General features: G+C 32.4%; 2 protein-coding genes and 1 long non-coding RNA gene across 5 annotated transcripts in view; 1 reads left to right on the top strand and 2 right to left on the bottom strand.

Moving 5' to 3' along the window:
• Positions 1-1,283: 1,283 nt before the first annotated feature.
• Pop1 (POP1 ribonuclease P/MRP subunit) lies at positions 1,284-8,599 on the bottom strand. The gene is made up of 5 exons (XM_072522338.1): positions 7,461-8,599; positions 6,736-7,045; positions 5,913-6,283; positions 4,799-5,062; positions 1,284-1,583 (listed from the first exon to the last, which is right to left on the bottom strand). Exons 1-5 carry the CDS (start codon positions 8,475-8,477, stop codon positions 1,299-1,301), a joined length of 2,247 nt encoding a protein of 748 aa, XP_072378439.1. The 5' UTR covers positions 8,478-8,599; the 3' UTR covers positions 1,284-1,298.
• A 4,625-nt stretch (positions 8,600-13,224) lies between these two features.
• Sting (transmembrane protein sting) overlaps positions 13,225-27,133 on the bottom strand; it is a 54,994-nt gene continuing 41,085 nt past the window's right edge. Inside the window, exons 5-8 of the mRNA XM_072522337.1 lie at positions 20,028-20,303; positions 16,458-16,626; positions 16,178-16,288; positions 13,225-13,483 (exon numbers count right to left, since the gene is read on the bottom strand). Coding sequence (XP_072378438.1) covers positions 13,395-13,483; positions 16,178-16,288; positions 16,458-16,626; positions 20,028-20,303 — 645 coding nt within the window. The 3' untranslated portion in view covers positions 13,225-13,394. The remainder of the gene's footprint in view (positions 13,484-16,177; positions 16,289-16,457; positions 16,627-20,027; positions 20,304-27,133) is intronic.
• Positions 23,042-27,133, top strand: part of LOC140434235 (uncharacterized) — a 47,124-nt gene continuing 43,032 nt past the window's right edge. For all 3 annotated transcript variants that reach the window (XR_011950036.1, XR_011950033.1, XR_011950032.1), the window contains exon 1: positions 23,042-23,078. This is a non-coding gene — a long non-coding RNA (uncharacterized lncRNA). The remainder of the gene's footprint in view (positions 23,079-27,133) is intronic.

Below are 27,133 nucleotides of genomic sequence, written 5' to 3'. Positions count from 1 at the left end.
TACCTTTTGCTATCAAAACAACACTAACACTAACAGTATTAACCGGGATGCCAAATCGACGAAAAATAATAGTGTCTACAAATTGTCTCAAGTAATCCCATCGTCTCAAGTTACCCCAAATTACGGTACTCATTATTTATTTTGACGTGACGTCTTAAATTAGGTTGTGGCTCGGAGTCATTCATGAAAAAGTGTAACGCCCGCTCACGTCTGTTACGATGAGTCACCGAACGAGAGAGAGGCCCGCCGGACCGGCGAATGCCTTGCGTCTCTCTCCCACTCAAACATGATCGGTCCGCTGCCCGCGCAGCACTAGAGAATTAGGCGCGTTGAATCGGTGCGTGCTTGTGTCTCTGTCTTTCTCGAGCGTTCTTGGCGTTCAAGACACATTACAGCAGAAACACTTCCTTTCATTTCATATTTCTCCTATCATCGTCCTATCCTCAACAAAATCACTCAAATAGAAATTAGTTAAGTTTAAATGTACAATGTTTTAGTAAACAAAATATATTTCTATAGTTAAAATTTGTGCAATTCTTATTTTCATTCAATTCCTTGTTCCTATTGTGCAATTTAATAATATTCATATCAATAAATATTCTACCGAGAAAAAGACGTTGTCACGTAAAATCTTCGCCCGTAAAACCGACTTTACAGGCAACCGATTGTTTTTTTTTGAAACATTATACTGTTTACATTAATTTGCAATCTTTTAAGAACACAATTTAATTATTTATGATTAAATAAATATTTGAAGATAGTACATACCTTTTTTTGTTTTTACCAAACACGCTCACTACAACTGCTTTGTGCCATTGTCGCAAAACAAATGAAATTATGCACGTGCTGTCGGTTTCAAAATATTCCAGTAGAGTGCCACACCGGGATATAAACTTAATACATTATTTTTAGGAAGCGCTACGAGAATTCAAATGTTATGTTCTACCAATAGTACATTTGCGGTCAGAAGGTTAAAGAAATTCTTAGTTTCAAGTAAATATTTTTAAAAACTATATGATACACCTCAGTACGACCCTGTTTGGCTTTCACGTGCAAGTGTTTACGGTTGGGAATATGTAAAATGAATGAACTTTAGCAAATTCGACTTGCTGGTGATTTGTACAGCGATAAAATTTGTTTAACACAATAGTTCATAAGAGACCGTGAATTGTAGATTTTGAAAAAAAACTCGAAAGAGCTCTACTGTCCAAAATTTCAATTGATTCTTTAAGTACAGGGCATCAAATGAAAAGGAAAAAGGACGGGGAATATAAAAATGTAAACAACATAATATAACTTTATTCACAAATAACATTTAACCGCCCAAGACGGTACTGTCTGGAATGTGTGTTCCTTACTAAAACTCTATCTAGATTTTTGGTCGACAATAACGAGGATAGAGCACCTGCTGCTATGTATCCTATTGCCTTACTTTTACTTGCCAAGAAACTATAACCGCCATGTTTAACAAAGCCCATTACTTCACGTGTACATAATTTTCTAATAATAGTTGGTTCAGGTAGCCACAACTTTCTCATCTTGTTGGTATAGTTTTTAAGCAAGTCTTGATCTATTGGTATGATCTGTAAAAAAGTAGTAGTTGAATAAATTAAATAAAAAATGATACGACAAAAAACTGTATAGCCTGTAACGTTATAATCGTCACATGTTTGTTTTTTTTTTTTTCAAATAATTATTTTATTCCAATTTCTATTGATTTTATTCGTTTGTTAATTTTGTTTTGTTTTACTATTTCTCTTCTAAAAATAGTTGGTGCTCAACTTTCCTATTAACTACATACTCTGTTTATTCATTTTCATCCTTTTAAATTTTCAATTATTTCAGTTCTATTCAGATTTATTCCTTGTATACCTCTCGTATACTCTTTGTATACCCCCGTATACTGACTTTCATCTTGCTCCCGAATGTTTTATGACTTGTCTGTTGCAAAAAAAATGGCACCACCAAGAAGGGGCCGGGTTAAAATGGTTTTAAAGGTTTTGCGACCGACATAAAGAACTCTCATTAAGGACGCCAGAAGCCACAAAAAGTTGTTATTTTATTTATTTAATACACGGGATAACTCCATTAACAGTTTAAATTACAATACAATATTACAGTTAGGATTCAAAACTTGAAATTAGTTATCAATATAAAGTTAATATTAAAAATTAAAAAAAAAATCTTACATACTAAAAAAACAAACAAAATATAACAAGAACAATATTCAACAATCCCAATATAAATATCACAAAGCAAGAGATCTTTTTAACTGAGTTAAAGTTATATTGAAAATATCAAAATCGCGAACATTTAATAGCCTCATGTATCTATCCAATGGGTTGTGAATACCATAGGTTGTTCTGTGGAAAAGAATACTAAAAACATTTTGGTAACGTAGAGCTTGATGGGGAACATTAAAGTTAATCTGGCTGAGAGGTTTGGACTATCAATAAATCCATGTATGATCTTATATATAAATATAGCTCCTGACATATCACGACGGTTCTAGAGTGAGGGTAAAGATAATTGTTGTTCGATACAGGAATACTTTTTAATTATGATTTTCAATAGTAGTGTGGATGTGATAAGCACAATATCTCAAAAATGTATGCTGGACTCTCTATGGTATCAATATTGTTCTGAAAATAAGGTGACCAAATAACTGAACAGTATTCCAAAATAGTTCTAACTAGGCAGCAATACATTAATCTTGTTGAATTAATGGAGAAATACTTGCAATTCCTAGTAACGAAACCAAAAAGTTTAGATGCCTTTATTGAAATAGAGTTTATGTGGTCACAGAAAGTAAGCTTTTCATCACAAATAACACCCAAATCCCGAATAGAAGAAACTTAATTCAGTGGCTGATTATTAATAGTATAGCTTGTTATAATTCTATTGACTTTGCGAGAAAAACTTATAAATAAAAAAACATTTTTTTACATTTAAGTGGTGTTTGCTCTGATTGCACCAATTTTGTAGTCAGTCCAAGTCATCTTGTAGCAAGGTTTGATCTTTTAAGCTATCTATAACTTTCCAAAATTTCAAGTCATTTGCCAACATTAGACATTTGCTATTTAGGAAACAGGAAGCGACGTCGTTAACGAAGATATTAAAAAGAAGTGGAAAAGTATGGCCTCCTTGAGGAACTCCAGATGTTACTGTGATACTGTCAGACAGATGACAACCTATCTTGACTCTATGAATTCTTCCAGATGTACAGTTTTTAATCCATTCAACAAACCAGTCATGAAAGCCTACATTAATTAATTTGCCCAAAAGTATTTGATGATCTACATGATCAAATGCTTTGGAAAAATCTGTGTATTTTGCATCTACCTGTTTACCGTCTTCCATATGAGATAATATATCAGATTGATAGGAAACCAAGTTTGTTGCAGTGGATTTTTTGCTAAGGAAACCATGTTGTGATTGAGATATTAAGCGTTTACATAACCAAGAAAGTTGCTTTGCTATAAGATTGTCAAAGAGCTTAGGGATTGCAGATTGTATACAAATGCTACGATAATTTTCAATATTGTCTTTCTGGCCATTTTTAAATATAGGAACAACATAACTTTCTTTCCATGAAGAAGGAAACACAGAGGTTTCCAGATATCTATTAAACAATATAACAAATGGTATTACAAGGGTACAGACACACTTTTTTAATAAAAAATTAGGCACTCCATCTGGACCAACAGTAAGCTTATTGGGCAGCTCATTTGTGCCATTAAAAATATTAAATTGAATTAAATATTAATTGTTGCTGTTAAGAGGGTTAAGCAGGTAAATAGAGTCAAAAGTGGTGAGAGAAAATTAATTTTAACTAATCTACCACATTCTTCGACTAAATTACAACCCCTTGATATTGAGGTTTATAAGGCATTTTTGACAGCATATAATGCTTCGGTAGATAGCTGGATGCTGCGACACCCAGGTAAATCGTTATCCATATATGAAGTGGCAGAATGCGTTGACATATCTCATGAAAAGGCCCTTAGAAAAAGTAATATAATAAGCGCATTCAAGACATGTGGAATTTATCCATAGGATGCAAGTGTATTTAGCAATATAGATCTCTTGCTTAGTGCTGTTACTGATCGCCAATTTCCAGAAGAAAATAAAAATAATGAGTTAAATTCTTCTAACTCAACACAGCCAAGAAGATAACAACCTGGAACTTCTTTAGCAATTTGTGAACTAAAATACAAATGAACAGATTCAATATATTTTAAAACACTTTAGCTCAGTCATACAACACGCTGCTTAGGACTCAACACCACCAAGCAGCAATAAAACAAAAAATGAATCCTGAAAACTAAAATCAATAAGGATTAATGATTGACCTTAAAGAAAAATGGCATAAATATACGAGACAACTTGCCGAACACAACATCGCCAAATGAAGTTTGTTATGCACAGAAAAGTATCATCCTTACGACATTCAGTTGAAGCAATAGTTTTATGAGGATGCTCTAGATCTAAGGCCACAATCATATGAACAGATGCCACACTGATATATAATTTTTATAGAAAACTTTTTTCAGACAAAGCTACGTTTTATTTAAACGGTGCTATACACTAATACAACTATCGTTTTATGGGGACTAAGAAAAGCTCATGTGTTGGATTTTGTTATTGAAAATAAAATCATTGGATCTTATTTAACGAAACACAAGCTTATTAATTAATTTTATTGTTTGTTAATTAATTGGAGTTTCAACAAAGTGTTAAAACATCAAAGAAACTATGACATAATGATATTTGTAAAAAATGTATGTATTATTATTACCTTTCCCTTTCTCTTCTCTCGTATCCTACGTTTTCTCAATCTCTTTAACAACTGTTTATGGTCTCGTCTGAGACTCTTTCTTTCTTCTGCATAAATATCTTTACATTTTGGTTCTTCTGGTTCTTTGGCTAAGTCTTCTTCGTGTGGTAAACAAATTACGGAAAATGGTCGACAATTGCCTCTTTTCATTGATGTTATTTCCACAGGGACTAAACAATTTTCTTCTAGTTGAATTTTTTCCTTTGATTTTTTTGTTAGTACATCCTGGAAGAAAATAATAAAAATATTAAGTCTAGATAGGACTTTCAAAATGTTATGATATGGTTTAATTAGAAGGATGCAGGAACTCATGGAAAAAATTCAGAAATGATGAATATACAGCAGAAAAGGAAAGAGATCAATAAACAATTATGGAAAGATCAATAAACAAAGAGGAGTGGTCTATTGTCTCAGGACTGGGCGTATTTTATTCAGTATCAATCGAGAAGCCTCGTGTAACTTTTCTTTCTGCATTAAAAAGGCATTTCGTTCTAATAAATGAGAAACAAAAAACAGATTTTATTTATTTCACACTCTTACACATTTTGTTAACTCTAATGGATATAGACGCTCTTTATATAAAGAAATGTCTATATTATAATCAGCCTTGTACAAAGCTGACCACAATGTATTGATAAGATTATTTTACTCTACAATTCCAAATTTTGTCTTTACAATAATATAAACATTTTTATAATTACAGTCAATACTTTTATACCAGTATTCCAGAATTGATCAATTTTATTGAAGCAGCTTCAAATTATTGCTTGACATCTCCATGGAAATTTTATTATTAATCTGTAAAATTTTATTTCTTTTATTTTGATCTGGGTCAAAAACGAGTTTGAATAAGAAAATGGGAGACAGTAAAAAACAACTTGAAAGCGATGTATTAAAATTAGGAACATGGAATATGAAAGGAACTTTAGCCAACTAACCAATACTGGCTTTAAATGAAACGAAAAAAACAGAAAATTTAATAGTACAATTTGGGATAGTACTTTTTTAAAAGTCATGATCAAAGAATAAGTAAAATTATGAGATCTTTAAAGTATATATACACATAATATTGTACCTGAATACTTTTTAAAACTTTTTTGTCCCTAAGTACAAAAAAATCTGTCACAACTTTGCCATTCTGTGACCATTCAGTCAACAATAACTTCCAATTCCAATCGAGCGGACTGGAGATTCCAAATTTGGCAAAATTGGTCCTTTTATTAAGAGGCATTTTAAAGAATTTCTCTTTATATTTGGCAGATATTTCATTTTCTTCCTTCTCGCCTGCTAATGTATCAGGATGTAGATGATGCTGGTAGCCAGACTCGAATAATATTGAATCAGTTTCTCTTAAACCTCCAGCTCTACCTCCCCACATTACGAGTGAAATCCACATTGGTTGAGCCCAGGCTGAAGGTAGAATTATATCCCAACCACTGCCATAGCCTAGAAAAGTTATAATGATAAATTTGTGCAACTAGTTTTAAATTTGCACTTCAACATCAAGCCGATTTAAAAAAATAAAAGTAAAATGGTTTTTTTTATTTCTTTGGGTTTTATTTGCATCAGCGTGAGGATGCAGTGTAAATTGTTGACTATAAAACTAGAAGTACAATCAATATCATTTAAATGCATTGTGCATTTGATCATTACTCTATAACATAGAAATATAATTATTATTTCACAATTTTCAAATTTATACAAAAAAATAAATGCACACCTCTGGTGTGAATTCCAGATAAGATAATTATATTATATACAATACAGAAACACATAATATGTAAGATGTAATATAAATAACTCTCTTGCATTATTAGTATGAAAATCACTACTTGAGGCATAAATATCCATTTCAAGTTTTACATATAATATAAATTATTTGTTTAATTTGTTCTTACCTCTATTTTCTGGACTCTTTTTTCCAGGCCTTTGGATCAATATAATAGGAAAAAGTGCTGGTGGTTCTGGTAATTCGGTGCCAGGCACCAGAAGATTTTGCCTGAGTTCATTTATTATAGCATTGGAAATTTTCATTTTCTCAGCCTCATCTCTTATGTTAGTATCCCAAAGCTGACTTTCTGAAAAATTCCCACACAATGTGACATCTTTTGGACCAGGGCCTGGAACAGGTTCAGACTTGGTTCTCTTTTTAGGAAATGTGTACCTTGGATCAGCTACTATCAGTGGTAGAATAAGATGAGGTGAGACCTAAAGAATTCTTTAATGTATTTTTGTATTTAAATTGTATATTATTTTACTCTAATAGATCTTTTATCACATATCTGTTATTGTCTCACTAATGACATAATAACAGTACACCTATAGATTTTTTTCTAAAATAACTTCATTCAAATCATACATTAGTGCAAAATGCATTTTGTGAATTTTTTTGGAAGAAAAACAAAGTATTTTGTGGCTGATATCAAATTTAATAATCAGTCAGCATACTGCTCACTCAGTCAAGCTATGTTGCTTCACATTAAACACTTATTTGTTTTTCCAAGACCATTAAAACAGTTTTCAAAATAAAGCTAATGTAGACTTCTGTTTATTATACTTATAGTTTTCCATCTGAAAAATGACTTTGAGTTACTGGATTAAAAAACAAATTTAATTTATTTACCTCTGATGGGGACGATGCTGTTTTTAATTGCTCCCAGTATTCAAGAGAGTTACAAAAAGTTTCTGATTTTGTTGTTTGAAAGTAGTCTTTTACCCATTCAGGATTTGAATCATTTTCTTTTGCAATTTTGAAAGCATTATGGAGCACTGCATTAGAAAGTGGTCCAGTCAATCTAAATCTGTTCAGATTCTTATTAGATTTTAATGTTATTCTTTCACTACCATATATTTCACTTCCTGTTGTAGTGATTGCAGTAAGTTGAAAATGTTGAATAAACATATCTTTTAACTCTTGATCAAAGGCTGCATGACACCACAACCAAATTGTCCTTTTATTGTCCTCAATTTTGGGTCTCCAGTTAAAATAAATTAATCCTATTGGCTTGTGATTGTCAGGTCTGAATATAATAGAACTGCCTTCCCTTGAACCACTTAAATATGCTTTGGCTGTTACACTCAATCCACATTTTTCATCAGTAATTGTTTTAAAGATACTTACTAGATCTTCAAATTTACCTGAAATTTCTACACAATTATAATAAGAAATATCTTGAATTAAAAAATGACCTATAGTAGCTCTATAGCAGGCTCGAAAAGCTTTATCGCAAGGACAATTTGGTAATTTATATCCCCATTTTTCTATAATGTGAAATCTTTTAGCGTGCCAAATGTGCGTATTTAGCCAAGCTACTTTTCTTGTTCTTCGCGTGTACTCACTAATGAGTTGGCATGGCCTTCTTCTATATTTTCTAGTAGGGCGTTTAGCCTTAGGTGGCAAACCAGACTTTATCATTTGATTTAAATGAATTTCGCGCAAACGTCTTGGCAGCCTCTTAACATTGTGTGACATTGCTCTTCTCCTCATATGTTGAGGGAGCTTTTGAAATGCTAGCTTTACAGCTGAGGAAGTATTAATATTTTTATTCATAACTTGAATTTCCCTACTTCTGGCTGCTGCGAATTTAGCTGTATTTAATTGATTGGGTAATTGTACATTTTCTGCTTGTGTGTCACCCATTTTTGTTGAATAGATTGTTCAACTTTCACACACAAACTTATTAAGAAATTTGTTGATATTTTTTATGTACTATGGATAACCTAAATTACTATTTGGGGTTATGTTATGGTTAATATTTGGTTATGTTCCTCTCCTCTGCAGAATTCCCAAGGTCTGTCCTTTTTAAAACGATTTTAAGAAGTGGCTGCCTGCAGGCAGATAATTAAATTTACCTTATTTGTATTTAAATAAATATGAAAATATATTATTTGTTTAAATGGGTTGCGCAGGTTAGGTTTGTTTGTTAATAAACATTTCATAAGTTAAACAATATCTATTTTTAACAAAATTTAAAGGTAAACCTTTCGCATTTTTTTTTATTGATTTAAATTATGAGTATTTGCTCATTTAACTGATTTAAGATGAACTGGTGATGTCTATGGATTCATATACGAAACACCTGATTACCTGAATATTTTGTTTCATGGGAGTATGCAACCCAAACGTTAGTCTGTTATGGTGGTTGTCTGAACTTAATTTCAGTGCACATGTTGATTACCTGTAGCGCAAGGCGTTTGTGGCGTATATCAAAAATACACTATTAACAATGCACTCTTGAAGTTTTTGTTTTAGACTACTGTGAAAACAGCAAGGTACAGCTTAGTTTGTGTGACTGAAGTTAAACATACACTCTTGCGATAGGATTGCAGGTAATTTTATATATGTTGCCTTAGTTTATGTCTAGCTGTCAGTATTTTAAAATATTTCCGTAACTAATTCAAGAAATTACATGATTTCTTACTTTTCTTATCCGGGGTCACATTGATACTTTATTTCTTTTTATAGTTTTCTTGATGGACCTTCAAACCGTAAATTAATTTCAGGTTTTCATCATTATCTACATGAAAACCAAAAATGCCGCGAGAGTATAAACGAAAGCTGGGATCAAGAAGCTATAAGAACTTCTCTGACGAGTCTTCAACATGCTCTACTGCAAACAGTAAACAGAAACTTTTCTGTTAAAGCCGCTTCAGAAAGATTTGAAAATCCGTATGGTACTTAATATAATAAATACAAAGGGAAGCATGGGAGTAAACCACGGGGCCAAACTGCGTTGTCGGCGCTGGATGAAAAATTAATAGTGTCCTGCATTGTCAAATGGCAGATTGCGGATTTCCATTATCAACGTTAGATGTATAACTTTTCTCTAAGAGTTATTTGGAAAGAACTGGAAGAATTATTTCTAAATTTAAAAACGGCGTAAGTCCTGGTAACGACTGGGTAACCCTTTTTTTAGAGAAGCATAGTCAGAAATCCTCTGAACAATTTGCAGCTAACATTACTAGAGCTCGGGCAGGTGCCACAAAAGAAACGATATAATGATATTTCAATAATTTAAGAACAACTCTCTCAAATTGCCCTCCATTGCAAGTTTTCAATTACGATGAAACCAACGTTAGTGATGATTCAGGGAAAAGAAGATTGCTATATAGAAGAGGGACCAAATACCCAGAGCAGATCACTAATCATAGTAAAGCCGCCATATCAATAATGATTTGGGGTGCTGCTGATGGCACTACTCCCTCCTTATATAATATATCGCAGCGAACATAGGTCCGATGCGTGGACAATTAAGGGGTCCACAGGGCTCTCCTTGCTGTAGTAGTGGATGTTGCGCAAGAGTAGCTAGATATAACAAAACAAAAAAAATGGGTGGATGGAGGTAACCTGTTTTACAGACTAGTTTAAGACAATATTCCACGCAAGACGGCTGGACGGAATTTGCGTGCCTTCCCAATAATTCAACACACATATGCCAGCCTTTGGATGTATACAGTCTCCTGGTGAAAGGTTTTAATGGAATTTATATTGCGCCACCCAAAGATTATTGACGTATTTAAAGATCAATTTCCGGCGTTATTAAAATGATGCTAGGAACTGATGGATTAGACAATTTCAAAAACTGAGTACAAGCGTGGAGATTGTGAGAGACTGATTTTCTCTGCTTCTCCTGAGACTTTAAGGTGTAAACTTAAAGAGATTAATTTTCTCTGGCTTTTTATTATCACTAATATTTGTAATATTTGTAATTTGATTTTGCAACAAACAAAAAAATATACAAGCAGTAAAAAAGCTTCACAAAAATATGACGCAAGCATTCAAACTAGCAACAAATTCCACCAGAGAAATTCCTATTAGCAAGGATCTAAAGCAAGGCTTCTAAATAGCTCCTACACTCTTCAAAATATATCTGAACAGGGCGCTGTCAGTTTGGAGAAGGAAGTACTGCAATATGGGCATCCCAATCGAAGGCGGAAGATTGTACACGGTACATTTCGCTGATGAACAAGCCATTCTAGTGGAAGATGAGAGTAATATAAGACTATATACTTAGAAAATTCGAAGAGGAGTACGCCAAGTGGGATCTTACAATTAATATACAAAAAACTTAGTTGCAGAGGAAAAATCAGAAAGCCTATCAGAAAGCATGAAGTAAAGAAGAATTACATTCTACGATTGGCCAATCAAGATTAGCCACTAGATAGTCACAGGAACTATTGTGGAGCAATACAATAACAAAATAAAATAAGATTTTATAAAACAATAATAGAAAGTATTGGGATGTACGGCCGAACTCTGGGAAATACGTATGGAAATGAACTCTTTGGAGACGATTTTTCCGGCTCATTAGAGTTAATAGGGCAAGAAACGATATTCGGAGAGAAATGGAAATTGATCTAGATATAATAGATAAAATTGAAGCGAAAAAATTTAAACTATGCCCTCCTGCAGAGAATGACTGAAAATATAAGGCCAAAAAAGATAGAAAAATGGACTTCGCTCACTAGAAGAAAAAGGGGTAGACCCAGCAGTCGTGAAGAGAATATATACAAGATGCAATGACTGCCAGAGATTTATAAACTGAAGATTTCTTCGATAAAAACGTTGTAAAGTAAGATAAGAGAAATGTCTGTAGACATATTCTCTACTGTATATTAAATGTACTTATAATGTGAAACAAATAAAAAATACAATCTTTAAATATTACGTATTAGAAAGAAATTAAGAGATCCTCAAGTTTTGGAACAATTTTGACTTTCGAAGGCTAAACAAATCAGATCAGAGTCCAAAGAATATACAGATCAAAACACTTCCGAGCCATTTGAACTCTTCCATTGATCTTTCTGAGAATCTCAACAACTTAGTAGTTGCTCCCACCAGATGAATACGCAAATAAACAATTCGGGATCGAATTGGAAGTTTTTTCCAACTTGTTAGTAAAAAACACTACATGACTCTCAGAATACACGATTTTTGTACCGCTTGAAAAGACGCTTTTGGTACCTAACCGAACCAATAGCTAAGGCTATTGTCTCAGGATTTTAGGAAAAATATCAGCATCACGATTATTTTTTACTTTACTTAATCTGTAGACCCATTTGTACCTTTCGGTGTTGGGCCGTTGAAAATACAATTCATTAAATTACAATATTTGACAGTCTTCTGAGATGTCCTAGCTCTTAACGAACTTTCTCCATTCCATCCTATTGGATGCCATCTGTGTTGCTTCCTGCCAAGTCTTACCCTTACTCTGCAGTATCTGCGAGATGTCACTGTTCCATTCTTTAATGGGTCTTCCTCTTCTGTTCTTCCCTATTGGTTTGGCGTCCCACACTCTTTTTACTTGTCTATTATTGTTCATCCGGGTTAGATGTCCGAACCGTGCCAATTTTTTCTCCTTGATTGACTCGAGTATCGGTTTGATTTTGAGTCTTTCTCTTATTTCTTCATTTCTGATTTTATCAGTTCTTTTTACTCCTATCGTTCTTCTGAGGTATTTCATCTCTGCTGCCTGAATTCTGCTCTGATGTCTTTTGTTTAATATTCAATTTTCTGCTCCATATGTCACTGTAGGTCTAAATATTGTTTTGTATATTGTCATCTTGGTCTTTGTTGATATTTCTTTGTTATTAAGGAATCCTCTATTTAGTGCTTGGAATAGTTTTCCTGTGTTTTCCATTCTGTTGTTAAGATCGTCCTCGATGTCTCCTTTGTTGTTGATTACTGTTCCTAAGTATTTGTATGAATTTGTCTGTATTATTTTTTGTTGATATATCATTACTTCTATTTGATCTTCCGTCCCTTGTTTCCTTGATATTTTCATTATCTGAGTCTTCTCTTTGTTTACGTTTAGGTTGTATTTGCTTGCTTCTAGGTTCCATTTCTCTAAGTTGTATTTCAGTTTTTCTGCAGTTTCCGCAATTAATACTATGTCGTCTGCAAATATACACATCTCAGCATTTTTCATTTGCATTCTATCATCACGATTATATTATGGCCAAATTAATAGGAAAAGATTTGACTTTCTAAAAGAAAATCTAAATGTAAAGCAGTGTTATGCGATAACAAACTCAATATAACAAAGAGATATATATCATTTTCCAGATAGAAAGACGAAGAAATTTCCAGAAGAATAAGAAATTCAACGGTCTAATGTAAACCTTACGGGCGAAGCTGTTTCCTCAAATCGCATAAAATACTTTGCAAAACTCTCACAACTATATATAGTTAGAGACATATGGAAAAAATATTCTGAGTGATAAAAAATGACCTACATAATAGTTATCCAGATGTTTTGAGTAATCTGCTCTGAATACATTTATGTTAATACAAACATTATTGGTGGTTCTTGGTTTTTATAACAATTATTTAATTGTTTTTATTATAAGAATAAAATAGTATAAGGTTTACAATAATTCTGCAAGCGTAACACAAAATAATGAATTTATTTGTCTTAAAAAATGTACATGTTACATTCCAGATCGATCTTTCAGTTCACAATCTTTAAAACTATGTTAAAATATATAAAATATAAAAAAAAACAACATAGAAAATAAAAAAGACATGCAAGGAGTCTACTCCTGATAACTATTTTAATTAAAGTTCCTTTTTCAATGCCTTGATTCTCTCGTAAATGATTTTTCCCACATCGTAATAGCATGGAACACCATCTTTTTGATAAGAATCTAAAAAAAAAACTGTATATTTCAAAATGCGCAAATTACTTCAAAAACACCCAAATGTCATTTAAAAAATTGAAAAAATTATGTACCTATTTTTTTGACTACAACACCTTACGGTAAAATTGGATCAATATCTTATCAAAATTATAAAAAAAAAACGTTTTTGGAAAACGATTTCCGGACAGGAAAATTAATTTCAATATAAAAAGCATGTAATATTAACTATAACCATTGTAGGTTACTTAAAAAGGCTAAATATTTAGTGTGGAACATGACACCAGAAAATAGTTTCAGAACAATCTCAAACTCACTCTCTATTTATGTATTTACTAGGGATGATGAGGATTATATCAAGGTATCATAGTGAAATGTACTTTCGTCCAGTTTCTTATAGTTTTTTTTAATATTATACTGTTCTTGTCTTTTGTAAACAAATAACACAAAAAAGTCGTTTTATATTATGCTAATTGAATAATTTCATCACAGAATGCATACAAATCCCATTTAACTTCAACAAGAATTCAAATTCAACTCTCCAATTACGTCATGCGCGAACACGACGCATCTGAGCCATGTGAATGTTAACTACAACATCGCTTTTGGAACTCCGTTGACTGACTGTTGTTTCACTTCCTTGAGAACAAAGGACCAGTTGAAAGTAGCAACTTCTTTAGCTGTTCGGCAAAAGTTAGCCACTGAGCATCGTGTTCATATCGTAAAAGCAATGTCTTTTTTTAAACTCCTTAAAAATCCAAAACCCAATACAACTTATTTTTCGTTGGACTGTCAAACTTAGCACTGCCTAGACTGCTTAATCAATCAGCATATTTCAGCCATCAACTATAATAATTTTACAGTTGTTGCTGGACTGGAACTTCTATCGATAAACTAAGATCAACAAATGTGTTTTCTTACGTGTGGACAGAAATTGACTCTCGAAAAGATTCTAATACAATAGCGTCAGCTTTGCAACATGCTCTGAAGAATTTTGATTTTGATGTCAACATAGAAACAGTACGTTTGTTCGTTGATGGTTGCGGCGGACAAAACAAAAATTCGAATATGATGGCAATGTTGGCCTATTGGCTTCTAGAAGAATAGCCGAATCATATTAAACAAATTGAATTAATTTTATACCGATCGTCGGTCATTCCTTTATTCCGCCTAGTCGTATTTTCGGCCTTATAGAAGAAGACATTAAAAAAAATGCCTGTTTACGTGGAAATTAGTGGCTACGATGATTTAATCAGAAAGCATTCCTCTGTTCGGAAAATCGGTATGGATTGGGATGTGTTTGATTGGAGGACACAAACAAAACGAGTTATAAAGCTGCCTAGTTCATGGCACTTTGAATTTAATAAGGTAAAGCGGTTTATTTTTTACAAAACGGGCAACAATGTTCTAGTCCAAGGTGAACCCAATTACCGAGATGACGTTGGAAAAGCTAAAAGCGTTTGTAAGAAAATTTTTTCTCTTTCTTCAATGGCTCCTAAGAAATTACCACTGGGAAAAGAATTAAAGGGGAATAAAGGGACTATTAACAGTCTCCTTTCCAAACATTATGGAAAAAATTGGAGAAACCTTCCTGAACTAAATTTTTACAAAGAACATTTGAAGACAGATTCTACCTCAACAGAAACAACCGTTGATGGTTTGGAAAATTGCCAAAATGCAGAAATTGACTGTTTTTTCGTTTGAGCATGACTGATTGAGACTGATTTTGATTTTTTTTCGTTTAAACATTTTCTTTATATAATTAAAAATTTTGTTTTATTTTCATGAATAAATCCCTCATGTTTTTTATTGAACTAAATACGGTTTGTTATTATTTTATATATTTATTTGCAAAACTGGTTGTTTGTAATAAACATTATTTTTTTTCTAAAAATTTGTAAATATTTTAGACTAGAAACTTCTAATTTCTATTGCTCAAAACTCTAAGCAACATTAATAAAATTCTTTACGTTTTGACCTAAACACTACTCGGCCGTTAGTCGTTTTTTTTTTCGATTTCCCAAAAAATGACTTTCGAGCAAATAGCAAGTTTTGAAAATAATGGCCTCATTTGTGCTACGGGAAGTTCCTATCTTACCATTTATAGTATAATGCTACTGTGTACTGTTTTTAATCAATGGTGATGGTCAATAAAATGTATTTTTATTCAGTTAGGATGTAGATATGACACATTGAAGATTAATGCAAATAAAGCATTATAGAGTTTAGTGAGTTTTGTTGTGTTTACGAAATGCATTTACAATAAGTTTGCAATTCAAGTCAGAAACAGCAGCTTATTGTATTAAACAGCTAAAAAAAGTTAATTACAGTGCAATAAAATATCGAAAACAAAGGCATCTATTAAAATCAAAAAAAGAAAAACTTTTAAACAACAATTTATTTTCAATATAGAATTTGTTATTAGAGTCTACTTTTGTAAACAATTACATAATATCTTTATGTTAAGTTATATAATCTCTAGTGATTAAAGGAACATATTAGATGAGCTTATACAAAAATATATTGTGAATTCTAATGCATGTTTTATGCCTGAAGATATTGGTGTAATTTGGACTTTTTTATTTAGAACATTATACTATATTGAAGTTTAAGCGTATGCTTAACTTTTTAATTGTTAATAACAGCTATGTTACCGGTATAAAAACAAACAAAAAGTGTAAAAGCAAGCACGTGTAAACTTACCTTCATAATATATCAGTTCACAAAATTGGTTAAGTCCTTTTTGTTCTAATACTTGTTTAAGCGTCAAATAGAACTGTAAAATAATGTCCTTCTTATGTTTGTTGTAATATTCTGAAACATCAAGATATATAATGTAAGATATATAATAAAAAACAATAAGAATGACATTTATAAGTTAAGAAGTTGTCCCAAAAAATATATAACGACTATACCACTCTCTAGAGCCAGAGTGATTTTAGTCTCCTATTTTAGAAATCAGTAATATACATAACATATATACCTGAATGTGTTCCTCTGTCGTCAAAAACATCTTTAAAAGTCTTCAAAGGAGTTGCGTATTCTGCTGAGACATAAATGTAATCATTTTTCTTGAGACTAATCTTATAAACGGCGTTTTTATATACTCTGTCTTGAACTCCAGCAACTGTCATCACTTTTTGTTCTAACGACTAAAAATCATGTATATATTGTTATAATTCAAAAATATGCACAATGTTTAAATGACAGAAAAGAAAAAATAAAAAATTTGTTATTTCTACATGTAAAAAAAATTAAAAAAGATCGAGATTGGTTTTTGGGAGCAGATCCAAGGAGGGAGTTTAGCTAGCAAGTTGACAAGAGAGTATTCGGATAAATTTTAGAATTGAAAGAAGTAGGAAGTTAATCGGTCTATTAAAATTTGGGAAGAATATTACAGCGATAATAAAGTTTTGAAACGGAACAGTAAATAATTAAATTTATAAAGTTGTTTGTTTTTATAAGTTCTGTAAAGTAGTATAGGTCATTTAGTAAAGCGTGAAATCAAATCTTAACTGTCTTTTTCCTTTATTCCGATATACTCTATACGAGTACTAGAAACCCATTCGCTCGCTAAGGATTTTTGCTTAGTTGAGGAGATATGTTGCGGAATGCAATTTTTAGATTCCTCATGTCTCTAATAACATCTTTATCAACGTCTGTTTTGCCTTGCAATTCTTAGAAGGCACAGATTAAAGCAATAATCTGAATTTGGTTTCGAAAATTAGTTTACGGATTTTAATATCAGATGTCGCTATTTGCGTCCATACTAAGCCATGTTAGAGTTGCTTCCTAAGACAGAAAAGATTTATTTTCACGATCAGAGCGACTGTGAATAGCCCTTTTGGGGCGAAATACGTATAAGCGGATACAAAAACGCAGTATAGGTGAAATCAAATCTTAACTGTCTTTTTCCTTTTATTCTGATATACTCTGTACGAGTACTAGAAACCAATTCGCTAAGGATTTTTGCTTAGTTGAGGAGATATGTTGTGGAATGCAATTTTTAGATTCCTCGTGTCTCTTAATAACATCTTTATCAACGTCTGTTTTGCCTCGCAATTCTTAGAAGGCACAGATTAAGACAATAATCTGAATTTGGTTTCTAAAATTAGTTTACGGATTTTAATATCAGAGTTGCTTCCTAAGACAGAAAAGATTTATTTTCACGTTCAGAGCGACTGTGAATAGCCGTTCTGAAGAGCCCTTTTAGGGCGAAATACGTATAAGCGGATACACAGACGCACTATACGTGAAATCAAATCGTAACTGTCTTTTTCCTTTTAAAGCGAATAAGTTTGGGCTGCACAGTTTTTAATTGTCAGGATAGAGACGGAGCGATAAAACCTTGATAGAGCAACAACTAATACATCTACAAAGGAAGCTACAGCTACCTAAAAAAGGAACGTCAAAACGTTCAAAACGAAGAAAAAAGGTTAATATACTATTTTTCAAAGTAAAAGCGTTGCACGTCACGATTTATACAAAGTGACTTCACTTATAACTAAAGTTTCCAGAACATCAAGCTTAGAATTCAAATTTCCCTAACACAGCTAATAATACGACACCCATACGGAACTACTCGACCTTTCATAGGCATCAACATGGTATAGTAATCAGAAAAATGTAACCATGATTATATTGAGAATTTTAGAATTATATTGATTAAATAACTAAAAACGTTTGTTATTATTAATATAAATATTATGAAATAACTGTGTAAGTTTAATACTCCAAAAAATAATAATTTTAATTAAATATATTAAACAATCGTACGCCATTGATACGAGAATACTTCAAATTTCAATGACAGTTCAGCGTTTGGCAAAATTGTTTACAGTGTTGCCGCTTTTTTAGAGTAAGAATTTCGTTTATAATTTGATTTCTTACACAATTTAATTCACAATATTATATATTCATAAATTGTTTTTATAAATACATATTAAATTTAGCTTAATATCTTTAAAAACTAATTATTGTTGTGTATTGTGATTGTGCTATGCCAAAAACAACTGAATAGTCTGTAGAAAGCTGATAATAGATTATTTTGAACAAGAAATAATGGCAGGACGTTTTTACTATTAAATGCTCTGAAAGAGGTAAGTTAAAGAATTTAGAATATATAATTTTGTATTAAAATTTTTTCTTATGTATTTTAGTGTGTTGTAGTAGTCTTAAATCTAAATGTATCTACTGTTAATAATATTTCTTAAGTGTTAAAAATAATGAACTTTTAAAATCGCCCCCTAAAAAACGGCATTAAAAAAAAGACAAACTAATACAGAAGAGTTGAATGTCAGTGGTATTCGTGATGTTATTTACGACATGTACAAAACAAATAAGAACTTGACAAATTAGCAAATGTAGACAGAATGATTGTTCATAAGAAATGTTTATTAAATCATAGTGTTTTCGTTGTAGACAAACATGTAACTTTAAAATTATTAAGAGACAACTTAGTTAAGAAGATGTTCAATGGTTCCATTACATCATTATGTTTCAGATGAAAAAAATATTCTCCAAGGTGTAGAATGACGTGCACTCATTTTTAAATGAAAAATTCTATACGAGTAAATAGTATCAAACTAAGGTAAAGGAGTATCGGCATATCTCGCAACATAGATAAAAATCCTTGTTTTGACAGAAGAAGCACAACAGCCACAATCCACACTCCACCTCCCCGAACTAAAAAATAGCCAAGAAGATCGCTAACAATCGTTTTCGAATTCTCCGCGAACTTACCACGCCAGTCGACAAACCTAAATATCACGACAGCTTAAAGGAGTTACTGAAGCCTAAAATAAGGATCTTTCCAGGGAAAATCGCACCAAATACCATCCAAAAAAAGTCAACAGTTCCATTCAGTCTTTACTGCATTAAGAGAAGCATTCTTTGTGCAATCAACGTTCATACGCCTACTGAGGTGGAAAGCGGTTAAGTGAAATGCCAATCCTATAAAGACCTTGAAAGGGCATATGCCAGCTGCACAAAAAATGATATCAACATAATTATTTGGGATATAAACGGCCAGATATGAAAAGAGTCATGCTACCAAGGCTATATTGATAAATTCAGCCTTCACGATTTAACTAATGACAATGGGCTAAGTTTAATAGGGCACCCGAAGAAGGAATAGTAGTGGGAAAATCATGTTTTAATCATAAGAACCCATAAACCAAACTCGATACTTAATATCACCAGTTGGGAGCACCAGAAACCAAATCGATCATATCCTAATTGAAATATTTTACAATTTAATGGTCCACCTCATAGTAGAATGGAAGGTTCCTACTAAAGAATTTCCATAAAATGTATTAAAAAAATACACCGATATATAAAAAAGTAAAAAATAATCCTCGACCTGACTTTTGGTCCCAGGTTCATAAGAATAATAGCCGAGTGCTTTACCATTCAACCAAATATTGTTTTTTTCGAAAATTGCTAGAAGTTTGTATAAATTGTGCAACAATTTGATTATCGGCACCTCTATCCCGGTATAAGGTTACTTAGCTATGTTCTTATCTTGGTGTATTTTTATATTAGCTTTACTTACCCTACTTTCATCCATAGAAGGCGAATATTCGTTTTTCAAACTAACAAAACATTTCATCGATTTCGGTATCAGTACAAATAGTTTATGTACTGCAAACTTTATGCCGTTAATATCTTCGTAGTCTTCCATTATTTCTTTTAAATGTTTGTCTTGTGTACCCGTCTTTGGAAGAACTAAATTTAAATATCCATGGAAAAATGAATAGGCCATTCCTGAGCCGTAATCCAAACCATTATTTTCAGCAATCCATAGAGAGTCATTAAGTGGACATGAATCCTAAAAATAGAACAAAATATTGATTTATTTGGGACACCAACAGCTGCATTATAGACAACACACCTAAAATAAAGCAGAACAATTCTATATTATGTTTCAAAATATGGCATTTAGGGACCCCGAGCTCTAGGCAGCCTGGCTGCCGCAGCTAGCATTGCCAGGTGTCCCGATTTGCGCGGGACTTCCCGATTTTCAGTACAAAAAATAGTGTTAGGTTTCACTCAAGCACTTAGTAAATATTTTACAAATAAGTTAAAAAAAATAACTTGTTCGAAGTAGTAGTGCGTTCACTAAAAGAGTGAGCGGGAGAGAGAACTCAGAGACGTGCGTGATCACTTCGCGATGTGCTTCTTGCTTCTTTCTTCATTTCATTCGTTATTCATCAATCATCCGTTCACATTGTGAGTTTCGTTTGTGTCTTATAAATTTAGGCAAAGATTTGAAGTGTATTTAAGAGCGTAGGCGCAAAATTTCGGGCCAATGCTTTTTAAATGCATTCATTTTTCTCGAATCCTGAGAAAACTAATAAATATTTTTGAAAAATTTGAACGCAGAATGAAAGAATACATTATTACCGAGGGCCGAAAGTCCCTGAAAACTTCTGTAATGTTTATTTTAATAAGTTACAGGGGTGAAAAAAAAAGAGAAAATTTAGTGTGATTTTTAATTTCAAATATTTCATTCAAAAAAACTTTTTGTTTATTTTAAGGGACTTTCGGCCCTCGGTAATAATGTAATCTTTCATTCTGCGTTTAAATTTTTCAAAAATATTTGTTAGTTTTCTCAGGATTCGAAAAAAATGAATGCATTTAAAAAGCATTGGCCCGAAATTTTGCGCCTACGCTCGTAAAGAGGTTCTTTGCAGGTAAGCAATAGTAAACATACAATTATTTAAAACATACAAATGTTTTTTAACTGCTTGTAACGATTTTCGTTTATGAATTTTAGGTTATGTTGTTTTTGTTGTTGGTTTATTGACATAACTGTGGGTGCATGCATGAATTAAATAATGCAATTTTTGTTTTGTAAAGTTTTTAACGATATAAGAGTGTATATAAAATATATAATGAGTGATCTGGAAACTGATACCGAAGTAAAAACCGATGCTTCAACTTAACTCCGAAAAAAAAAAGAAACAAAGAAGAATGTATTCTTTCCTTGATGTTTGGACGAAAAATTACTCATCAAATCCGATTCAAATAGAGTACTTTGTACATTGTGCCAAAAAGAGTTTAGCATATCTCATGGTGGCAAGAATGATATTGAAAACACAAAAAATGTAATGGAACCCCAAAAAAGCATCAAATGAGCACTCAAGAAGAAAAAGTGATAGCCGCTGAAGTCACGAAGACGCACCACTCGGTCAAGCATTGTTTATCATTCAATTCACTAGATTGCGATACACAACTCGACCATACTTTGTATGATGATTCTAAAATAGCTGATAAATTGACGAACATTGGACGAACTAGGGCAAGTACCATTGCACACAACGTTTTAGGTCCAGCATCGACTCAAGAGGCAGTGGAAACTTTACAAAATGATATATTTTATAGTGTAGCTACTGATGCCTCCAATCATGGTGCCACTAAAATGTTTCCACTAATGGTGAGATTTTATAGCCCAACTACAAATTTAAAAATGTGTGTACTTGACTTTTATGAGATGCAAATGAAACTGCATCAGCCATCCATATGAATTTAGTGACACGATTGAAAGAGCGCAATATTGATACCAAACGCCCTACCAGTTACTGTGCAGATAATGCAAATGTAAACTTTGGCTACCACAATTCAGTTTTTCAATTATGGCACCATGATATTGACAACATTTTATCAGTGGGATGTTCTGCACACATATTACACAATAGTGTAAAGCATAGGCTGGTTAACAGTAATTTTGATTTAGAGAATTTCATTCTGAAGTTACATAAACATTTTTCATATTACGCAAAACGAATTGACGCTCTGAAATATTTTGATGTGATCCACGATGCTGACTTTGCTTCTGTCCTGCGGCATGGACGAGATGGTTTTCACTTCTCCCTACCGTGGAACGAGCTAAAAAATTAATTTAAAAAGATTATTTTATATCATTGGGAGAAGACGAATGTCCCACTGCGCTGTGGCAATTTTTTAACACATGACGAAATGGAACCTTGTTTGGCATTTTACCAAAATGCACTGAAAGTCTCAGGATTCAGTAGTATTTTTTAAAAACGAAACATTGCTGTGTTTTGAAGGTCACAAAATAATGATTGAACTAAGTAAACATTTGAAGCAGAGAATTGAAGATGAATTTTCAGCAACTTATTTAAAAAGTCATCAGTTATGACTGTGAGGATTGATGGAAATGACCCTGTCAAAGTAACTTTAGCAACAAAGTGTGCTTTACTAGGAAGAATGGGAGGATGCTTTGAGTCAAATCAAGATTAAAAAAAAAACTGTAGCGCTATCTGATGATGTTTTCACAGCGGCCACAGGGACAATCAAAAGTATGGAATTTATCACAATTTTTAAGTAGTATCTTATTTATATATTGCATGATATTTTTAAGATGTTTCGGATTTTAAAGAAGTGTATTCAGACTATCGAGAGTCACATCTTAATCGATACGAATCGGTATTTTTGTATACATGTAAGTGTACCGATTAATTTAAAACATTCTTAACCAAAAACCAGCAAAACTTTTCATGAAATATTTCAGAGTGGCCGGTTTTTTATTTCACCAATAGTAAATACTTAAATAGGTGTTTTCGGACTATATAATGATCAAGTAAGTAACAAATTAAGAATCATAATGCTTATAAACTTTTTGTTTATTTCTAATTTATAGAGTGGAAATATATAGATGCAATTATACAGGGTGTTTGATATAAAACCTATATAAACAAAAATCTAAAACATACAGCCGACTCTCGTTAATTCGAAACTCGAGGGTCTCTTAAAATATTACGAATTATTGAGTGTTTGAAATTTAAAATGGTTCGAAATTTGTGAGAGAAAATAAATAAAACTTAGAATTAATAAGTGTTGATCAATTATCATTTATTCTGCTATTATGCTATTCTATAACGATGACAAAAGTTTAGAGGTACATTCGTGTACATACATGTATTTATGTCTTCATAATGTGATTTAATCAATCTTTCGAAAGAACTGTATGATACTGATTTGCTTCAAAGCACATTTCTGCTGCTCAAACTGCTCAATAATTTTTTTAAGAGAAAAAGTGCCTGAAATGCATTTTCATCACTTTCGTTTTGTAGACAGAAGGTTTGTAAGGTATCGAATGAGGATCTAGCTTCCTTAACTGACACTTCTGCCAAAGGTTCTAATGTATCGTACTCATCTTCATCGACACTTTTTTCATTCGTATGTGTCGCGAATAAAATTTCGCCATCGGTTAGTGAACCTGAGACAGCAACATCTTCATCCACTTGAACAAAGTCAGAAAAACTCACATCCAATAATTAACATTTACAGTTACTCAATAAGGATAAGTTTTATTCTAAACTAAATTTTGTTAAATTGGCAACATGAATTTTGACGATAAATTGCATCAAAATAGCATGAACAATAGAACACGTTCTAATTTTTCGTCTAGCTCAGATATTGCATGAAAATATCGCGTGTCGTCTTTACATTGCATGAGACTTGCATGGTCTAGATGTAAAGCTGCTGTTAAAGAAATCTTTTATTTTGACAAATGACATTAAAGATTTTTGAATAATATAAATAACCTATAGATGCCTATAAGATCATATTTGTTACTTAAAATAAGATCATTGAAAAGAGTAATATGATCAATTTAATTAGATTGTTATTTAAAGAATTCTATAATTCATAATACTCATCTTACAATGTTGAAGAACCATTAGATATAGCTAGTTCAGCTGGCGCAAATGATGAAGAAATAGGAGTTGTTACTTATAAATATTATCGGTATAACTTAAAACAATAATTAAGATTTACTAATTGAGAATAATAATAATACTAAAAACCATATTCATTAAATAAAACCAAACATACAACAAATTTGATCAAATATCTATATAAATATAAGTGAAGTTACCTCTTTCTCCCGTCTCCGTATAAACACTACTACTCTAATTTGACAGGTTACGTAAGTTCTCCGAAGAACAGAAAAGCAGCAGGTAAAGACGGGATACCAAACGAATTACTGAAATATTGTGGAGCAGCAATCACAGAACAATTAATAACATTAATTAATAAAATTATACAACACAATAAAATACCGGAAGAATGGAGAACGAGGAACTAATATTCAAAAAAGGAGATAAAAAACAGCCAGAAAACTACAGAGGTATAAACCTGTTAAATACTACGCTAAAACTTACAACTAAAATTTTACAAGTGCTAATAAATCAGAGGATAAGTTTAGCAGATGAACATCAGGGTTTTCGTAGTGGAAGATCGTGTACAAATCCAATATTCGTTATAAAGCAAATTACTGAAAAATCACTAGTGTATTTATAATAGACCAGCATTTCTGTGTCTGATTGACCTAAAGAAAGCGTTTGACAGAGTAAGACTCAAAGATGTATGTTCATCTTCTGTATATTAGAGAAGTTCCCCTAAATATTATAAAAACTATCGAAAACATCTACCAAAACAACAAAATGTAAGTCAGAATAGATGGACAACTTACAGAACCTATAGAAATAGGCAGCGGAATAAGACAAAGGGATTCATTGAGCCCCATGTTCTTCAATTTGATCATGGATGAAATCATCAAAAGCGTTAACAAAGGAAGAGAATACAGAATGGGAAACAAAGAAATAAAAATACTCTGTTACGCAGACGACGTAATATTAATAGTCCAAGATGAGGATAGTCAGCAAAGACTGGTCCACAGATTTAACATAAGAGCAAAAGAATTTAATGTGATAATCTCATCTCAGAAAACTAACACAATAGTAGTCAGCAAAGAACCAACCAAATGTAAAATAGAAATTGATGGCATCAGTATTGAACAAGTAATGGAAATAAAATATCTAGGAATTACACTGTCTAGCTATGGAGATCTGGACAAAGAAGTGATAGATCAAGTACAAAAAGCAAATAGGATGCCTTAATAACACTATATGGCGAAACAGGCACATTAACACTGAGATTAAGTCAAGCATTTATCAAGCCAGTGTAAAACCAATAGTGACATATGCCTCAGAAACAAGACTCGACACAGCTACAACGCAAAGGCTACTGGGAAACGGTAGAGATGGGAGTACTGAGAAGAATTACAGGAAATACGCTGAGAGATCGAAAGAGAAGTAAAGACATTAGAAGGAAATTAACGTACAGTGATGGACACAAAATAGAAAAAAAGAATGGAATAACCACATACGCAGAATGGAGGAGACCCGTGTCGTCAAAATAGCAAGAGAAAAGTCACCAATCGGCAGAAGTATCGGACAACCGCGCAAAATATCGAGTGACAACCTTCCATAGAGGTATCAATTCGCCAATGAACAACATTGCATATAAAGAAGAAGAAGAAGGCTGCCTTTATTTTATTAAAGGACGCAAAACTGCGCAAGCGTATATGTCAAAATAAAGGTGCTTTTATTACCGGACGACATAAAACACCTCTTCAATAACTCTATAATATTATGTATCTCTTCTGTTCTGATATTTGGTACTAAAAAGAAATATTTGGACGATAAACGAAAAAAATATTCTGGATGGTAAAAATGATAACTGAATCATATTTGAAAGATACCCGTCAAATATCGTTCTTCTTTGCCCAATAACCGTTCTAAATCATCATTTGATCGCCGACAAAAAAGTGGCTCATCAATATAAAAAACTTTACTCCGTTGCTCCATATAACCGTGTAAATCATAGACGAGCTATTCGATGTGAAGGTAGCATTTTTGGTCTTGTAGCTAGGTAGCATCCGATTCTATTCAAAGCACTCGAAATAGATTTTTTGACAATTGACGTTAGGCCACTTTTATTTCATAAGATTGGTCAGTCAGGTTATACGTCTTCCTCCAGGGTCCCTCTTGCCCTAAATGTTGCCTTATAGAATCAAGTCGGTATTTATTATTACGAATAGTAAGGCCGAAGTAAGCCCGTTTTATGTTTTTTTGTGGTGTTAATAATTTCTTTAAAAAAGAGGTTTAAATCTTTGTATGTAGGTATATTTAAAAACCCTTAAAAGGGCTACATAAAAAAAACAAACGTTTTCGGAATAATAATTTCATCATCAGGTTAAAAGCAGGTTAACATGCCCGAGTCACCAAAATATTGTACATTTTTTGGTAACTTCAATTTTTGTAAAGGGTTTTACTCTAATATTTTGGTGGCTCAGGCATGTTAACCTGCTTTTAACCTGATGATGGAATTATTATTCCGAAAACGTTTGTTTTTTTTAAGGGTTTTTAAATATAGCTACATACAAAGATTTAAACCTCTTTTTGTGATACATGGTATACAGCCAGCTGTAGGAATTTATTTTCCTTGTGGATTTTAATAATTTCTTCGTCTTTTCTTAGTCTCTGAAGAATTGTTATGTTAGTTGTGAGGTGTATATATAAGACCCTTAACATATAAAATGTTTTTATCCATTTTATGGCACTTTCTATAAGATTCCAGCTTTCTACTCCGGAGAGGAGTACACTAAAGACGTAACGTCTAAGAATTTTTATGCGTATATTGCAGAGAATCTTCTTAAGACCGTTAAAATAGGTTATTACTTTTTCAATATGAGTTTTATTTCGTAGCCAGTATTTCCGTGATTCCAGGTATCCTAAATATTGCAGCCCAGGTAGCATAATTTTCTTTTTCTTTCTACAACTTCTCCTT

Source organism: Diabrotica undecimpunctata, chromosome 2, assembly GCF_040954645.1.
Source record: "Diabrotica undecimpunctata isolate CICGRU chromosome 2, icDiaUnde3, whole genome shotgun sequence".
NCBI lineage: Eukaryota > Metazoa > Arthropoda > Insecta > Coleoptera > Chrysomelidae > Diabrotica > Diabrotica undecimpunctata.
This window is presented reverse-complemented; position numbering and strand designations above follow the sequence as displayed.

Excerpts from the sequence above, each read along its gene's own strand:
- Pop1 (XM_072522338.1), bottom strand. The coding sequence starts at position 8,477 with ATGGGTGACACACAAGCAGAAAATGTACAATTACCCAATCAATTAAAT. Across the intron at positions 6,284-6,735 it reads AAAGAGTCCAGAAAATAGAG|GCTATGGCAGTGGTTGGGAT; the intron begins GTAAGAACAAAT and ends TAACTTTTCTAG. Across the intron at positions 5,063-5,912 it reads AAGTTTTAAAAAGTATTCAG|GATGTACTAACAAAAAAATC; the intron begins GTACAATATTAT and ends ATTTTCTTCCAG.